The sequence below is a fragment of the Solenopsis invicta genome, chromosome 1 (assembly GCF_016802725.1).
Source record: "Solenopsis invicta isolate M01_SB chromosome 1, UNIL_Sinv_3.0, whole genome shotgun sequence".
Classification (NCBI taxonomy): Eukaryota; Metazoa; Arthropoda; class Insecta; order Hymenoptera; family Formicidae; genus Solenopsis; species Solenopsis invicta.
In genome coordinates, this window is record NC_052664.1 from 22,519,798 (window position 1) to 22,537,066 (window position 17,269).

Below are 17,269 nucleotides of genomic sequence, written 5' to 3' on the forward strand. Positions count from 1 at the left end.
CGAGAGTGCTTCGCGCTATCCACCTCCGTTCTAACCGTTCTAGCTACGGTTCGGCCGATTAGTCGGCCAGTTCGCTGCGTCCAATTATTTGAACGGCATGCGCGCGGCGACCGAGGACTCCTTCACCGGTTCTCGTTCGCGATCGCCGCTCGCCAACCGTCGTCTATCGTCTGTGAGCGAGGTCCGCCGTCATCTCGACCTGAGTCTCACCGTCACAGCAGTAATCAACTCTACGCCGGCTGACTGTATCGATACTGTCCGGTTTTGATAGCACGCAACGATGCTGAATTTCTTCGAAAGTATCGCATATGTCCCAAAGATCTACTATGGCGCATTGTTGGGCATCGGTTTCTGCATCTATTATCTCTGCGAAGTCGTCAAGGTGAGTAAAGACGAAAGCAAAATAGGACATTACTGACAATCGATCGCTTGATCGCATCTGACGAAGATCGATATGTCATGGCGATATGAGATGGCGAAGGACGATCGAGAGAGAGAGAAAGAGAGAGACGGTGAAAATTTCGACCAATCGTTCGATCGCAGTTTAAATGTTTCAACGTAATAGGCACATAATTCAGAAATAAAATTTTAATATATGTAGATTTATCGCGTGTATTCTTCTCGAAAGTTCGTAAAAATCACACATCCAAATAATAATTACAAGCAATGTATTAACAGATATAATTATTAAACGCACCATCGCGCGCATGCGCGCGCGAGTGTAATATCGCTTCCTTGTTATCTAATATTGTACATCCAAGGACTTTGATTCTGTCCATGGGGAAATTTTCCAAACTGAGAAGTCACGACTTTCTACATACTCGCAGTTCATAATTAATGAAACGACTAGAGCTTATTGGTCGTTACGTTAATCATGAACTGTAAGTATGTAGAAAGATAGCGACTTCTCAGTTTGGAAAATTTCCCCATGGACAGAATCAAAGTCCTTGGGTGTACAAGTATTCGATAGCGATCAACGCAGCGTCATATACAATTTTTTACTCTTCGAACTGTGCATGTACACGAAATAGTTGTAGTCGTGTGTATTCTTGACGTCATGAATATATCTTCATCATGTTTAAAATAAGATAATCTCGAGTCGTACGCGTCGTGACATTTTCGTACAAAACTCATTTTAAAACTATATTATCAAGGTAGCACGCTAGTCTAAAATGTAAAAGTTATGCTCACCAATGTAAACTTTTTTTCTTAGACTTTTTCATATAATTTTTCAAAACTGTTCTGTAGATTTCTGAATTTTTCAGAATTACTGTATAATTTTAAAACTTTTTAGAAAATATCTCTGATTTTATAAATATAAATCAAAATATATGCATATATAAAATTATAAGCAGAATTTTAATACTAAATTCTAATATAAAATATCCAGACAATAATATTCAAAATTGGAATGTAAGACTTAAAGATGTTTAAAAAATATTTTAATATATGTCTGAAATTTGTATAAAAAAGTTGTAAAATTATATATTTTGAAAAATTTTATAATTTACAGAAAATTATTTTATATAATTTTTAAAAATTATATGAAGAAAACTGAGAAAACAATTTCACTACAGAATCGAGATTAAAGTTAATCTACTTTGATAGAAATAGATATATATCTAATATATATTTTAAAATATAATACATATATTTGACTTATTAAATACATAAAATATTTGAATTTCTGTTTAAGCATTTATATATTTAACTTAACTACATATATATATATATATATATATATATATATATATGTGTGTGTATAATTTAAATATATAAATATATAAACTACATATATATATATATATATATATATATATATATAATTTAAATACGTAAATGTTTGAGCTGAAGAAATTCAATTAAGTTGAAAAATCTAGTTAACAACTTTTTTTCTCAGTACACAATTATTTTAATAACTCAATATAAAATTATTTTCTAATCTGTATCTTGCTCAATTTTTAGTACTGCAGTAAAATTGTTCTTTCCGTGCAGAATTCACAGTATTCTATTGTATTCGAAATTCTATGTGTTATATAATTTAAGAAAAATAATTGAAGAATGCAAATTATATGAAAAGATATTTTAAAATATCAATATGTGCAGTGTAAAAAGTTTTAAACAATGCGTCCTATTCTGAAATCTGAAATTTCCTCCTATATATTTTAACACAAATTATAAATGGTTTAAAGTGGGTTTTATGGATGATATTTATGGTTGCTTTTTGCAAAAGGTTTCGTTATTTATGTGTGTGCCCATCAGTTGTAAATGCTTGACACAAAAGATAAAACACAAACTTTAAAGATAAATAACGCGAGTTACGCGAGTTATTAATTTAGCGCTGAAAAGAAGTTGTCGATTTTTATTCTGAAAACATATATACGATAATAAATGTAGACAATACAAAGGTCGAGATCACAGCAGAGGGATTCTGTAACTCTTCTAGACAGTATCGGTATTGTTATACTGTCGTGACACAGATATTATATGTGATGAAAAAGCTGCGCAATGGTAATGCAATGATATCGAAATTATCGTTGAGAGTTACCGAATCCCAAGACAAGACCTTGGAGTCTAACGATACGAGGTGGACGCCACTTCACGTGACGACACGTAGAAACGAAGCCCGACGGATTCATCCGCGCGCAATGAACTCCGATATGGGACAACTTATCGTTCGTGCCACGTGAACACGAGCAACGCGTTCATTGACTAACGAGTTGAGGCAATGCGGCTAAATAATGCCCCGGGCTGCGACTCCTTCTATATACATCAACATTTATTTGTCCTGAATGGCGAAGTTAATCCTTTACGCGAAATTAAATAATTCGCCCGCGCTCGCGAACGAGCTCGCAACTCGACCATCGAGATGCTGTAATCTGACAATAAAGCTTACGAATCAAAGTTATCTAAGTTTAATATCCAAAAAGTTAATAAATTAATAAATTTTGCTTTAAATTAATTTGATTGATAATAATTTTATTCTTACGCAATCGTTCGAATAAGCTTTCATCCTTAACAGTACCCTTGGAATTTTCTTCGCGAAATTTCTTCTACTTATTAGTTAAAACGTTTTTTGCTCAATTTTGTACTTTTTAGATAAACTTTCCGGGAAAAAAAATTTTATGTATAATTATATATAAAATATGTATAATTATATATGTTTTAATATAATGTACATATTTAATACATAATCATATGTAATTATATATATATTATATCTAAAAAAATGTTTCCCTGTTAAAAGATTGTTTCTTTCTAGCATTTTTTTCAAGAACTTTATTACAAGAACAGCGTATTTTACTGCTTTACCAAAACAGTACAAACAAAAGGAGGAACTGTATGTACTTACAAGCGTGATTATTTAACTTAATATATTTTATGTGTGTATTTCTATCTTACGTAAATTTTATACATAATTTTTGATTGAGAATCACAATTTCACAGAAATCTTGCAGCATGTAATTTTCTGTTTCACGTAAAGCAGACAAAAAAAAATAATTTTATGCAAAACAAATACACGTTGGGAGGTGCTATTTTTATTGCTATTCCAACTTTATGCACGAGAATTCGATTTATAGACAGGATTTCCGCGACACATATTCGAACTAACGCATATGACCCTCCGTAGGCGACGTCAGTCACGAGGAGAGATATATATGTCATTTATTAATCTGACCTTAAAACTCTCATTTGTCCTGCACATGCAATGTGCAGGTGAAGTAATGAATATAAAGAAGTAATGAAAGAAAAGAATTGCAGATTATATTGATATTAATTAATTGCATTAGTGATATAGCTATATTAATAACACAATGATGAATAATACTAATAAATAGAGCTGTCTTTAAATAATGTCACATTTTTATAAATCCATTAGAAAATTTCATTAGGAAATTATCATTATGTAATCCGTTTGCCACTATTAATATAATTATTACGTATCAATATAAGGCCAATTTTTCTTACTATAAAAGCTCTTTAAAAAAATAAAAAATTATAGATATAAAAATAATCATCGAACTATGATTTTTTTTTAAAGAAAAAAGAAAAGAAAAAAAAGAATGTTTCTTTTCTTTGATATTGATTATGCTCATATTAATTTCACGAAATATTAAAAGTAATTCCAAAAATCAATTTCGTGTTATGCGCTCATATATAATTTAGATAGAAATGGAGCTAGCCAAGCTCTAAACGTTAAATAATAATTTTAACTCTGATAGTATTGTCGGACTGATATGATATGTATAGTCAACAATGTGACTATGTACAATATAGGATTAATTTTCCACATAACTACAAATAATTGTTATATCTATTACATTTATTTTTAATTGATATTTGGGTAACAAGATAACTAGATAATCAGATCGTGATTTACTATGGGTATGGTCAAGATGATGCTACAAATGCTTCGAAGCATCTTTTGATTGGTCAATTTTAAATCAAAATTTTTTTATTTTGATTGGTTATTCAAATGCTTCAGAGCATTGTAGTGTCTGATTGACCGCAGCCTATAATATATATACATATGTTTAATACACAGTGTCGTGAAAATTTTTAATAAAATATTATATTTTTAATAAAATATTTTCAGATGTATAATGAAAAAAAGTAGCAAGATTATTTAAGAAGATAGTTTATATTCTTGAGAATCAAATTTAAAGGTATTTTTATAAATTTTTTTATGAATAAAAATTAAGATAGATTTAAAAAATTATATGTTATAATACATACAATGTAGATATGAAAGGTTTTCTTCTTTCTTTTTTTGTAAGATGGTAGTACAAGCGCTGAAATTAAGTTGACACCGTAAATATTTGAAACGTTGACTACAAGACGGAAGTCGGGTCGTTGATTCTCAAAGCAAGAAATGCAGATGTTGCTTAATCAGAAGATTTGTAATTTACATCTAAATTTCGATAATTAAAATCGCATGCATATTTTCAACATGATAGCAGTTTGAAAAAACATTTCGAACTTTCTTTATTTTTTTCCCTCTTTTCTGAAAAGCCAAGTCTTCCAAAAAATAGAAAAAAAATCAACATAGGCTATTAATTGAAGTTCAGATTGACAATTATGACATGTTTTATGAATATAATTAACTGTAAAGTAGAAGTCAATCGGACTATTAGTTTTTTTGGAATCATGGTTACCATGTTCAAAATCTGGTTTCAAAAAGAAAGCGTTTAAAGTTTTATGAAACATTTTTTTGTTATATAATATGTCAAAATTTTTGGACTTATCATTAATCAAGGATATTTATAAGACTAACCATAAGTTTTCAAAAAAAAGCAAAAAAAAGGGAAATTGATTTTTTGAGACCTAAAGAGTAGACTACTCCATTTAATAATGACTTTTTATATCAGTTAATACTAAAATGAGTGAATAATAACTTTTTTGTATCATTAATATTAAAATGAGTAAAGTCACTATGATTTGCAAGTAAAATCTTTTCTATCGGCATTTGGCAGCATATATTAACACGTCACAAAATTATCATTGTTCTGTCATTATTCATTTCACAAGTTTTACTTAACATAATTTTGAAACTCTTATTCTTTTCACAATACAGTAAAAATTTAAATTTAATGTATTGTGAAACATAATTAAAAAGAAAATACAAATCATATATTATATGTGTATTCTATATTATAAATATGTATTATATTTAGATCATACAAATTATTTATATAATGTATTAAAATTTCATTAATCACGCCTTTTACATGTATTAACGAAATTAACTGCGCATAAATCCAAATTAATTATAATATAATTATATTACAGTGACAAATGTACATTCTACAATTAGTATAATTCATCTGAATCACTACGCAATTTATTACTATTCGAACAGTTCATTAAATTTTATGACAAAATGCAATATGTATATAAATTATTTATTAATTAGTATCGATTGAAGGAGAAGGAATATAATATTATCCGATATTATGAATAGAATATAATTATGATATGTGTATGTAAAATGTAAAGAAAATAAAAAGTTCAATTTCGTACGAATTATTATAATATATATGTATATATTTTTATGTCATCATGGAAAAATCAATAACAAAAACTATTGTGTTTCCAGACACCCTTGTTGGTTTGCGCCAATGGTCCATTCCGCTCATTCCTGGAAGCCAACATTCCGCTCGTACGAAATAAATTCTGGCCAACATTATGGTGTTTCGAATCGCGAGCACAGACCATTATAGCCAGCATATTGAGATCTCGGATATGGCCGCACGTTGAATATCGCAGGTTGGTAGAAAGATAAACGAAGAATAAACAAAAATGTACAATTGCTCGTCGAGTGTTGGACTTGTTAAATTTGGAAAACAAATAATGCATGTGATTGATCAAGTAATTCGATTCTATTCTATCTAGCACTTTCTTTATGTTATACAGGGAAATTTTTACTTTGTCCGACGGAGGTGAAGTAGCCTTAGATTGGGCCGAAAAAGATTGTTCTATCACATCGCCAATTGTTATTATTTTACCTGGTCTCACAGGCGCTAGTCAAGCGGAATATATCAAATGTCTAGTATCAGCCGCGAGAAAAGATGGGATACGATGCGTAATTTTTAACAATAGAGGTTTAGGCGGAATACAACTTAAGGTAGACTTATTCATGAACCCATATAGCAATAATAATTCTTACAATTATCATTTACTAATTTTTTGTTATAGCAAAGCTAATCTTTAATCCAAAAGCACTTACCATAATAACGAAAATTCTTTTATTACTTTTAGACTCCGCGAACATATTGTGCCGCTAATTATGATGATTTAATTGAAGTCATAGAACACGTAAAGAAACTTTATTCTCACGTACCTCTTGGAGCAACTGGAATCTCCATGGGAGGGTAACGATCATAAATTTTTTCTATAATTTATCTTTAAATTAATAATAAATATATTTTTACAATATCTAGAAAAAGTATATGTGTAATCAAGTGTTTGATTGTATGTTAATAACATTTTTGTAAATCATTGTATGTCTTTTTTGCTATGCATAGGTTGATCTTAGGTAATTATTTAGCGCAAGAAGCTCCAATAGCAAAGACCAAATTGAAAGCGTGTGTCATTATTTCCGTGCCATGGAACGTATTCGAAGGGACAAGGAATATTGAGGAAAATTATTTTAATCGAATGCTAAATAAGCATCTAGTTAATAGTCTGTGCCGCACAATACAACGATATAAAACTTCTAATATGAGTTTCAACGTGGATATCGATACTGTTCTTAAGGTATGTTGTTATCAAATGTGACTACATAGGAAGATCGAGCAGTATTGAATGTTTTCAATATAGTTTATGTCTTTTTAATATAACTTGTGTTTTTCTGAATTAGATAATTGTTTCCATAAAAAATTTTAATTTAATGGACTATAGTTTTCAGAATCTCTTATTAAAAGTTTTAAAAGCAGTAGTTTATGTCACCTTATCTTGTTTCTTTTGTCGCTTTTTTGCATTGCTACTATTATGATTTCACAAAAAAAAAAAATAAATATCGTAGTCTGTCTCCAGATCATAGATTTTAATAAATGTAGCTCGATCAAGATGAAATTACATGCATTTGTCTGGTACTCTGAATCTGACTCATACAAGAATTACTGTCAATTATTATGTTCGACAGAGCCGAACGATAAGAGAATTCGATTCGAGTTTTACTGCAAGACATTTTGGATATAAAAACGTCGAAGATTATTACAGTAACGCAACGCTTCATAATAAATTACACCTAATCCAAGTTCCAACTTTGTGCCTCAGTGCGGCAGACGATCCGTTTCAGCCGTTGGAAGGTGAGCGACAAATAATGATAACGTTTTTTTTTTCTTTTTATGATGTCACTCAACGATCTGAATATCTTAGCGATACCTTTGAAAGAGATAAGCCAGACTAAAAATGTGGCTGTAGTGGTAACATCGCGCGGAGGACATATTGGTTTCCTGGAAGGCGTTTGGCCGGCCAAGGAGGAGCAATATATGGGAAAATTCTTCACGCAATTTTTCACATCGATGTTCACCAGTGATTTTAAATAATGGAACGCTTGATGTGTCTATAGATCAAAATCGGATGAACGGTATCGTAAGCGTTAACATCGACTAAGCCTTAAATCGCTATCGTCTGGTATCAAAAGATACGTACCACGATATCGTTTAATTTATCTGTTTAATTTTCTGCAAGCTAAAATGTGATCAAATTTATTTTAGCGCGAATTTTTTATCATTTTTATATAACACACAGAAAGAACAATCGATTCAGAGTTATGTTGTAATGTAATTATGGCCGTGAGGCATCAAATAAGCTTCACACTTATCGAGTAAAGATTTTGACTCATTATGACAATTAACACGCAATAAAATTATTCTTGTTAATTATTCGTAATTAATAAAAATTGTAATTTTACAAGAATTTATAGCATTAATAAAAATTTTTCCCTCTTATCACATTAAATTATATCTTTAATCAATTTATATTAAAAATTTAAAGATTTTTTTTATTCTCGTATTAAAGTTTATAACCACTTTCTGTTTATTACAATTTACAAGCGAAAATAAAATTTTAACTTTGATAAACAATTCAAAGCCAAAATATATTTTTCGTTACATTAACAGTAATTATTTAAAAGAAATGGTTGATGTAATGAACATTATCAACAGTCATTCAAAAGTGCGATTGTTTCATGATGTAACAAAATGTGTAAAAATATCATAAATAATATAATAAATACATAAAATACTTTTTATTTGCCGACATATTTCTGGATAAAATAATAAATAATATTATTGTATAATTTCTCGTTTTCCTAAATTCTGACCGCTCGCACCAAACCATTCTCTGCCAGTTCCGCAGCTGAGCGGTCGGCTTTCGGAGTCGTCGAAGTCCACGTTTATTAATATTAAAATTTTGTGACATTTTGTGTCTTTGGAAGAGTGGCACGTTCACTCACTGTCTAGCGCCCAATTTCTTTTATTATAGGCTATCGTTATATATAGAGAAAGTTAAGATTACTAAGCCGTGAACGAAGTATCGCGTTCGTGTCGCGTTCGTGAGCGCGGTTACAAATTTGGTATGATATTAAGTATAATTGAGAAATTAACATCAATTTAGAAATGAATCATTCACCACCCGGTAAGTTGTTCCATCAATGCTATCTTCCGATTGAGTTTATACAATCATAACTACATCAAGGATCCTGAGTACAAGTTGCAGAAGTATTGTTAATTCTTATTAAAATATTAACAAATATTGATGCACCGATAAATGTGAAGCTTCACGAGTTACTTTTAAAAACATTTTAAACGTTTTTATTTATCATATATTTTTTAAATATTTTTTTCCATGTAATAGATAACAAATATAGAGATATCTCTGCACAGAGATTAACACTTTAGTTAAAGACACATACACACACACACATACACACACAAACTAATTATTATATATACTTTTAGATATAATCTTGAAATGAACACTAGACACTTCATTGTGTGTTTCCCATACTTGATTACACGATCGAGTTTTATACACGATTGCATGCTTATTACATAAAAGAGAAATGCACGTTGTAAATATTATCGTAAAGTACAAATTTTCTTGTTTTTATTTCATATAAACACATTATTATAAAAGAATTTGTAATGAAAGCATACCTGATAATTTCACAACAATACGTTGCAATATACATAATAATCTCAAAAGCGCATTACATCACATTATAAATTTCTTGATTTTGAATTTATGTAAAATGTATTGGATTTACAGTTCTTTTCTTAGCATTTATTACAATTTGAATTCCAAGCCCAAGGATTGCGCGATAAATGATAAGATGTCGGTACTTTCTTCAATCTGAAATAAAATGTGTAATAAAAATTCACTATGCCTAATCTTTTTTAAATAAAATTATTTGTACATATGCTTTAAATGCAAATCGTTTTCTGTGACTTTAGAAATATTTACCACTTTCATGGTTGGTTTTCCACCTCCATGGCCCGCCTTAGTATCTATTCTTGCCAATAAAGGATTTTTCTGTTTTGACACATTTCCAAGTTTATGTTGAAGAGTTGCTGTTAATTTAAGAGTATGCAAAGGTACAACACGGTCATCATGATCAGCAGTCAGAAGCAACATCGCTGGATACTGTATGTCATCTGGTGGCACTCTTACATTATGTAAAGGTGAATATTTCAACAAGTTTTCGAAATGCTTGGGATCATCGGAGCTTCCATAATCCGAGACCCAAGCAGAACCGATAGTAAACTTATGAAAGCGTAACATATCCATAACTCTGCAATTTACAAAAGAAATTAATATTTTATACACATACATTGATAATTTTAAAATAAATTAAAAATACTAAACTAACCCCACTTGAGCTATGGCGGCGCCAAACAGATCAGGTCTTTGATTTATACATACAGCAACAGCTAGACCACCATTACTGCCACCTTGAATCGTTAATTTCGCAGAGGTAGTGTATCCATTTTCTACAAGATACTTTGCTGCATATTGAAAATCATCGAATACATTTTGCCTGTTAAAGAAGCGTCCCGCATTGTGCCATCTTTCCCCATATTCACTATAACACAAAAACTTTTTGTATAGATACATTTATTTTTATAAATTATATATATATATATATATATATATATATATATATATATATATATACACACATATATATATATAATATTTATGAATATATTTCCCCCGTTTTACGTGCTTTACATACCCTCCTCCACGAACATTAGCAACAGCAAGTACGCCATTGAAATGTTGTATAAAGACAAGTCTTGTAACGCTGAATGTAGGTTGGATACTTGCATTAAAACCACCATATCCATAAAGTAACCCTGGCATAGTTCCATCCAATACAGCATCCTACATAAAAAATGTTCTGGTGATTTTTATAATTTTAACATCAGTGAAAAGAAAGATAGGAAATTTTTTGATAATCTTAAACTATTTTTAAGTATGTATATTGAAAACCTAGCTCATATAATAATAAAACATATCTAATTGATTTTTTAAATAACCTACATACATTCTTTGTTACTATAAACATGGGTATTTTTGTACCATCCTTGCTTGGATAAAATATTTGACTAGTCTTGTATAAACTCGCATCAAAACCCTTCACTTTGATTTCTCGCAAGATCTAAAAACAATACCAATCATTGAATCAAGTTGTAACTACACTTAATAGAAAAATGTATCATATATTACAAATCATACTTATAGCATTTGAAAAGATATATACTAACTCGTGGCTCCTTTTCCTTTTTTAAATCGATTGTATATATAATACCCGGAGTTAGGAATGATGTAAATTGATAAAATATCTCAGAGTATTTCTTTTCTCCTGAGAATCCGACAACAGTACCAAGATCAAGAGGAAACGTTCTAAGAACTTGACCAGTGTTCAAGCAATGTAATTGCAAAATGTTCTATAAAACATTTGATTGTTAGTGTCCCTTCTTTACAGTAATCAATTTGAGTATTTCAGATTCATATTCACGTATTTACCTTAACATCTTGTATGTAACAAGCAACAAATTTGTCTCCATCTACGGCATTAGCCCAATCTAGTACATTCTCAGGATGTTCTGGCAAAAGATCAACCCATTTATGTTGTTCATAATCCAACAAATCTATAGCTATCAACTTGTAATTAGGTGCATTTTTATTTGTACGGAACACAGCTTTGCTACCAATATTGGTCACATACTGAAAACACACTATGATAATAATACAGAAATATATAAGAATATTTAAGAAAGAACAAAATATTCAGTACTAACTTCATAATCAGCTTCAAGTTTATCGACAACTTGGGTCAATGGCAAGTTATTTTTTATTTCCATTCCACTTTTTAATGGTGTAAAATATACTAAATTATCTCTGCAATCCTTCAGAGGAGTAATTATGAGCCAATTACCACAATCAGACACTTGTGCACCTCTGATAAAAACAATAGATTTATCAAAAATACATATGCAAACAAATAAGTTATTCTTTTTATATATTATGCCTCTAAAGCGGTCAATAGTACTATTAGACCCATTTAATTTATGTTGACTAAACAATGCTAATTAATTCGTATAAAAAAGAATAAATATCAATCCTAAGTTTATTTTAATAAAAATTCAAGATTTATAATTGATCGTAAATCCAATAGACTTATTGTCAGCTCCAGAGGATTAAGCATAATCATATGTGTGTATGTATATACACACGTCCATACATATATAAAGTATCCCGGTATAAGTGGCCACCTCCTTTTATCTAGTAAACTAACAAAGATAAAAATATTATTAAATAAAAATAATATTAAAATAATATTAAATAAAAATAATATTAAATTATACGGTTTGAACTAAATTTTATTGTGAGTACAATCACTTAAAAAAATTATCTATGTTAAAAAACAGAGAGACATGTAGAACTTTTGCATGGTAAAATGAATATTTCTGTAATAAAAATTATGGCGTTCCTTCTAATAAATACAGTGATGTACGAAATATCAAAATTATTTTACAAATTATACAAGTTATGTCGGTTTAAAATTTCGCGGGCGAATACTACTTTTTCAGTTTGGGCCTTGCTGTGTGGCTAACTTCTTACTTCCGTTTTAATGATTAATGTGTAACTATAGATATTTTTATGCATGTAACATGTTACCATCTGATAAAGCAGAAGTCAAAAGTTAAGGCCGTGATACAGGCTTTTGCATAGTTGCATAACTGTATGCATAAGGAAATTGATTGGTCCATTTTCTTATGCATGTGCTAACGGGCCAATCAATTTCTTTATGCATACGATTATGCAGCTATGCAAAAGCCTGTATCGCGGCTTTTAATCACACTGCAAGGTCGAAACTAAAAAAGGACACCCTGAAAAGAGACAGCTGTGTGTGTGTGTGTGTGTGTGTGTGTGTGTGTGTGTGTGTCTTTTTGCTGCGCGTTCATTTGGTGTGAGATTCTATGTCTCTTGATTGATATAGACTGATATTAGCAAATCTAAATATATTTAAAAATATAACTAAATGTATTTTGATTTACTATTGGTTTGTTATATAATAATTTAAATACCTAAATAAATAATAAAACTTTGTACAGTAGCGTCATACGTAAATATAAAAACTGTAAGTATAAAACTTACATCCTCCACAATGGTTCTTCAGGAAACTCAACCGCAACCACATCATCTGATTGTGATGTACCAACAACATGGTAGCACAATTTTTGATTTTGATTACCTAGCGTTTCTGAACCATCAGTTTTTCCTTGCTGATCTCGATATTGTCCATAAAAGATACCACGATTATCATGAGTCCATGCAATCGGTGAAAACTTGACTTTTTCCAAAATTTCTGGATACTTTTCACCTTTATGAACATTATATATTTTATATATTTTTAACAAATAAACAAAGATAAGAAATCGTTACTTTTCCGGTATTTTATTTATTTATAATAACGATTTAGTAATGACGTTACAATTTTCATAACTGTAATGATAACACTGACTGTTCCCCAACACTAGTGTTGTCATTGAAAATCATAATGTCATTACCAAATTGTTATTATAAAAAATAAAAGCAACAACTTCCTATCACTGCAAATAAACAAGTATTGTATCAAAGCAACATAATTAGAAAGTTTAAAAATTTCAACATTATTTTACCAGTATGTGCATTCAGGAAATGAATAGTACTCCAGTCAGAACCACTTTTAGATAATCCATATGCAAAAATGCCACCATCCTCGCTAAAACTACTACTGGTAATTGCAACAGTTCCATCCTCAGAAAAAGTATTTGGATCAAGAAATACTCTTGGTTCACTTTCAAGGGTATCTTGTACATATAAGACACTGGAATAAAAATAATAAAAAATTCATTAAGTTAGAATGCTTTAAATGTATATGGATATATGTTAAGAAATGGAAATTAGAATTATATACCTTTGGTTTTGCAAACCAGTATTTTTATAAAAGTAATATTTTTCACCATGTTTGGCAGGACATGAGTATTTTGGAAAATCCCACAATTGTTTCAAACGATCATGAATATTATCACGTGATTTATATGAAGCCAGATATGGTTTAGTAATAGTATTTTGAGCATCAACAAAAGCTTTTGTTTCTGTTGAATCTGGATCTTCGAGCCATCTATAAGGATCTCTTACCTGCAAATAAAAAAAAATAGTAATCCTTTATATTCATATGCATCTCATTATTATTATAATATACTGTCATTTATAATGTAATATTATATTACATAGTTTATTATTATTATAGTTATACTTAAAATATATCCTATTTTAAATACTGTGTGTGTGTATTACACACACACACACACACACACACACACACACACACACACACACACACACATACATATACATATACATACATATATATATAAATGATTCCTTCTTAAAAAATCACAATAAAAGTGTAACTGTATTTGAACTCAATACATAAAATTTCAACTTAATATGGTAATAATTGTCTTCCTTCACAATCTCTGCGTAAAAGCTAATTGTCGTTTGATAAGAAAATTAAATGCCCATTAAATTACTATTGATTACCTTTAAGAATTACACATCTTATTAGGAGTTAGCGTCAATATATATTATTAGAAAAATTATTTAAATACTAATTAAATAAATTAGTTTAGTTAACCATTAAGCTCAAATGTCAAGTGTTAAACATCTTTTTTACGAAAACTACGGTAGACATTTTTTTTTTAAGATTTAACTCGAGACACTCTGCAACATGCATCCTAACCTCAACACCGTGATAATCATCAACGACGCTCTCATCCCTGCGCGCCTCGGGGTATTGTATCCTCGTCATAATTTTCGATTGACTTGTATCCTCCCGTGTACGATGAAACGCCGCCTAAACGCACAGAGAAACCTTGTCTAACGATATTCACACACGTGTGAGACCTCTTCCCATGTACACCGATTGTCACCGGAGCAAACACCGAATCACGTGATCTGGACCTGCTCCAGCGTTCTATCGTTCTGTCACGCTCGTAAAATTAGTCCTGATTAAACTCGAGACGCTTATCTTGGATGACGCAGCATGATACGATAAAATCAGAGAGGACGACTAATCCTGTCGGTCGATATCAATAATTTCGTTGCGAGTTTATGCTGGTTTACGCGTCCTCCGTTCCGCGGGAAGGTGCGACGAAGAAAAAAAAAACGCCAATCCGGATCACGTGATCGTCGACGATGTTTGCGGTTTACGCGCGGTGACTGCGCGGTGACGGATTATGATTAATGCGTGCAGGCGTGCACGCATTATCGGAGAAGAGAACCTCGCGCGGCGACACGGCATACGATTAATTCTCACAGGTGCAGCTGTGGACGTCACCCAGCGTGCCGCTCGCAAATTCCCGCGATTGTCAACGTGCCGCCAGGTACCGAGGTAGCCTTGGAGCGCTTTCCAGGCTTTCCATTGGAATCCATTGAGCGGACGTATTGCCGCACGCATCGTCGTCCTCTAGTCGAAGCCTCGATGACGAACCAGACGAACTTGGAAAGAACACGTCGGCTTCGACTTTACATCCACGACGCGGTACATTCGAGCGCGGGAACGTTCGGCACTAAACCGAACGAACGTTTAATCCGGATAGTTTTAAAATTTATCCTCGATTTTATTTAGGATATTTTGTTATTCGTACAATTATAGAAACATTAAATATATTTTAAATTTGAGATTCAAGTAACCCCACACAGCACAGATGTCCCAGGGACGTCCATGGGGCGTTCGATAGTCGTTCGTACATTTCAAAAATGTTTTTGATAAGTATGCCGTGTGAAAGCCTTATCTTTGCTTTATAATACTTTGTATTAAAGGACAATTTTATTTAGCTTTATTACCTGCTTGAATTCTTAATTACAAGTTGATAGCTACATAAAAAAAAAAAATGTTTTGCTAATGTTAGATAAACGTCTACAGCACAGATCTCCCAAGGACGTTCATGGAACGCCCGTGGGACGTCCGTACGTCCTGAGGACATCCCTGGGACATCCCCTGAATGAAGTGTGCTGTTAAGTATTACAACAAAAAATTATCGCTATTTTTTGCATCTGCTAAAATATTGTAGAATTTTCTTTCTAAATTTCACAAACAGTTCAGATAAAAATTCTGTCTTTGTTATTTAGATTAGTTAAGTACTAAATATATGCGATATCACAATATTTGCTAATCATTTATCTACCTTGATTAATTAATTGTTGGCAGCCATAAAATTGTGGCTGGTACTTGCATTTTCTTGAATACCAATTTATATAGCATGTTATAATACGCGATAATTTTCATAAAAGAAAAATTTAAAATAAATAATAAAACTTAAGAAAATTAAAAATGATAAAATTAATAAAAATATTATTAGCAAAAAAATTAAAAATACTTCTATAGAAATATGCTACGTAAACGTAGCTTTCGATAAAATAAAATTTATCCTTCGAAAAATGAATACGAAATCTAAATTTTCTTTCTGTTATTATCATTATCAATCATTAATCATTAATTATTAACTATTATTTTGTTTACCACTGGATAAGATTATTTTCTTATCGCTCAGAGTCGTGCTTATAATACAAATAAGAATGATAATAATAACATAAGTAATATTTTTATTGTTTATAACTGAACACACATACATACGCGCGATGGACTAGTATATACAATACAATAAAACTAATTGATTTATAGGCTGACTCTAGACTAATGCGCAATGAAAACAATTCAATGCAAGAATCGAATAAATTGGCGTTAGCATCAGTTACTTAACATTCTTTGTCAACGTGGCTACAAATAGAATGACTCAGTTTTCATGTTGGTTAGTACATGTAATCGCAATATGTACTCCACAAAGCCCATATTAGATGTAGCTTGTAATTCAGATATCAGAATAGAATTTTATTTACTGTTTCATATGCTGTGTTATGACACACATGTGCATTTTTGTATATGTATGTATTCTGATTCTTCAGACGATTTTTCGCGTAATAATGCGGGTCACGCAAAATTATAAATTAAAATTTTATGCTACGAATTATAGATTGTCTGGAATGAATTTAATAATAGAAAATAATCCTAAACGCGTGTATCGCGAATACTGCGAGCAAATCAGGATTTATTAAAATTATTTCCAATATTTTGACTCCAGACTTCTACTTCAGAATGTACGTAAGAAAGAAAAAGTTTGTGGCGAGTGCATTAAATCAAACCCAA

At 30.8% G+C, this 17,269-nt stretch overlaps 2 protein-coding genes across 3 annotated transcripts; one reads left to right on the forward strand and one right to left on the reverse strand.

Moving 5' to 3' along the window:
• On the forward strand, positions 1–8,101 carry LOC105203755 (phospholipase ABHD3). Its single transcript, XM_026131358.2, has 7 exons — positions 1–382; positions 6,098–6,267; positions 6,415–6,625; positions 6,760–6,872; positions 7,026–7,257; positions 7,646–7,811; positions 7,882–8,101. The coding sequence occupies exons 1-7, from the start codon at positions 281–283 to the stop codon at positions 8,049–8,051; spliced, it is 1,164 nt and encodes a 387-aa protein (XP_025987143.1). The 5' UTR covers positions 1–280; the 3' UTR covers positions 8,052–8,101.
• A 632-nt stretch (positions 8,102–8,733) lies between these two features.
• On the reverse strand, positions 8,734–15,538 carry LOC105193333 (prolyl endopeptidase). 2 transcript variants are annotated; one of them, XM_026131356.2, is made up of 13 exons: positions 15,380–15,538; positions 14,804–14,893; positions 13,976–14,199; positions 13,698–13,885; positions 13,174–13,399; positions 11,814–11,973; positions 11,539–11,739; positions 11,277–11,459; positions 11,057–11,170; positions 10,745–10,893; positions 10,379–10,591; positions 9,973–10,300; positions 8,734–9,861 (listed from the first exon to the last, which is right to left on the reverse strand). In XM_026131356.2, exons 1-13 carry the CDS (start codon positions 15,518–15,520, stop codon positions 9,796–9,798), a joined length of 2,283 nt encoding a protein of 760 aa, XP_025987141.1. In that variant the 5' UTR covers positions 15,521–15,538; the 3' UTR covers positions 8,734–9,795. The 2 variants fall into 2 exon arrangements, with proteins under 2 accessions (XP_025987141.1, XP_025987140.1); XM_026131355.2 differs by lacking the exon at positions 15,380–15,538 and having other exon boundaries at positions 14,804–15,280.
• Positions 15,539–17,269: the final 1,731 nt, after the last annotated feature.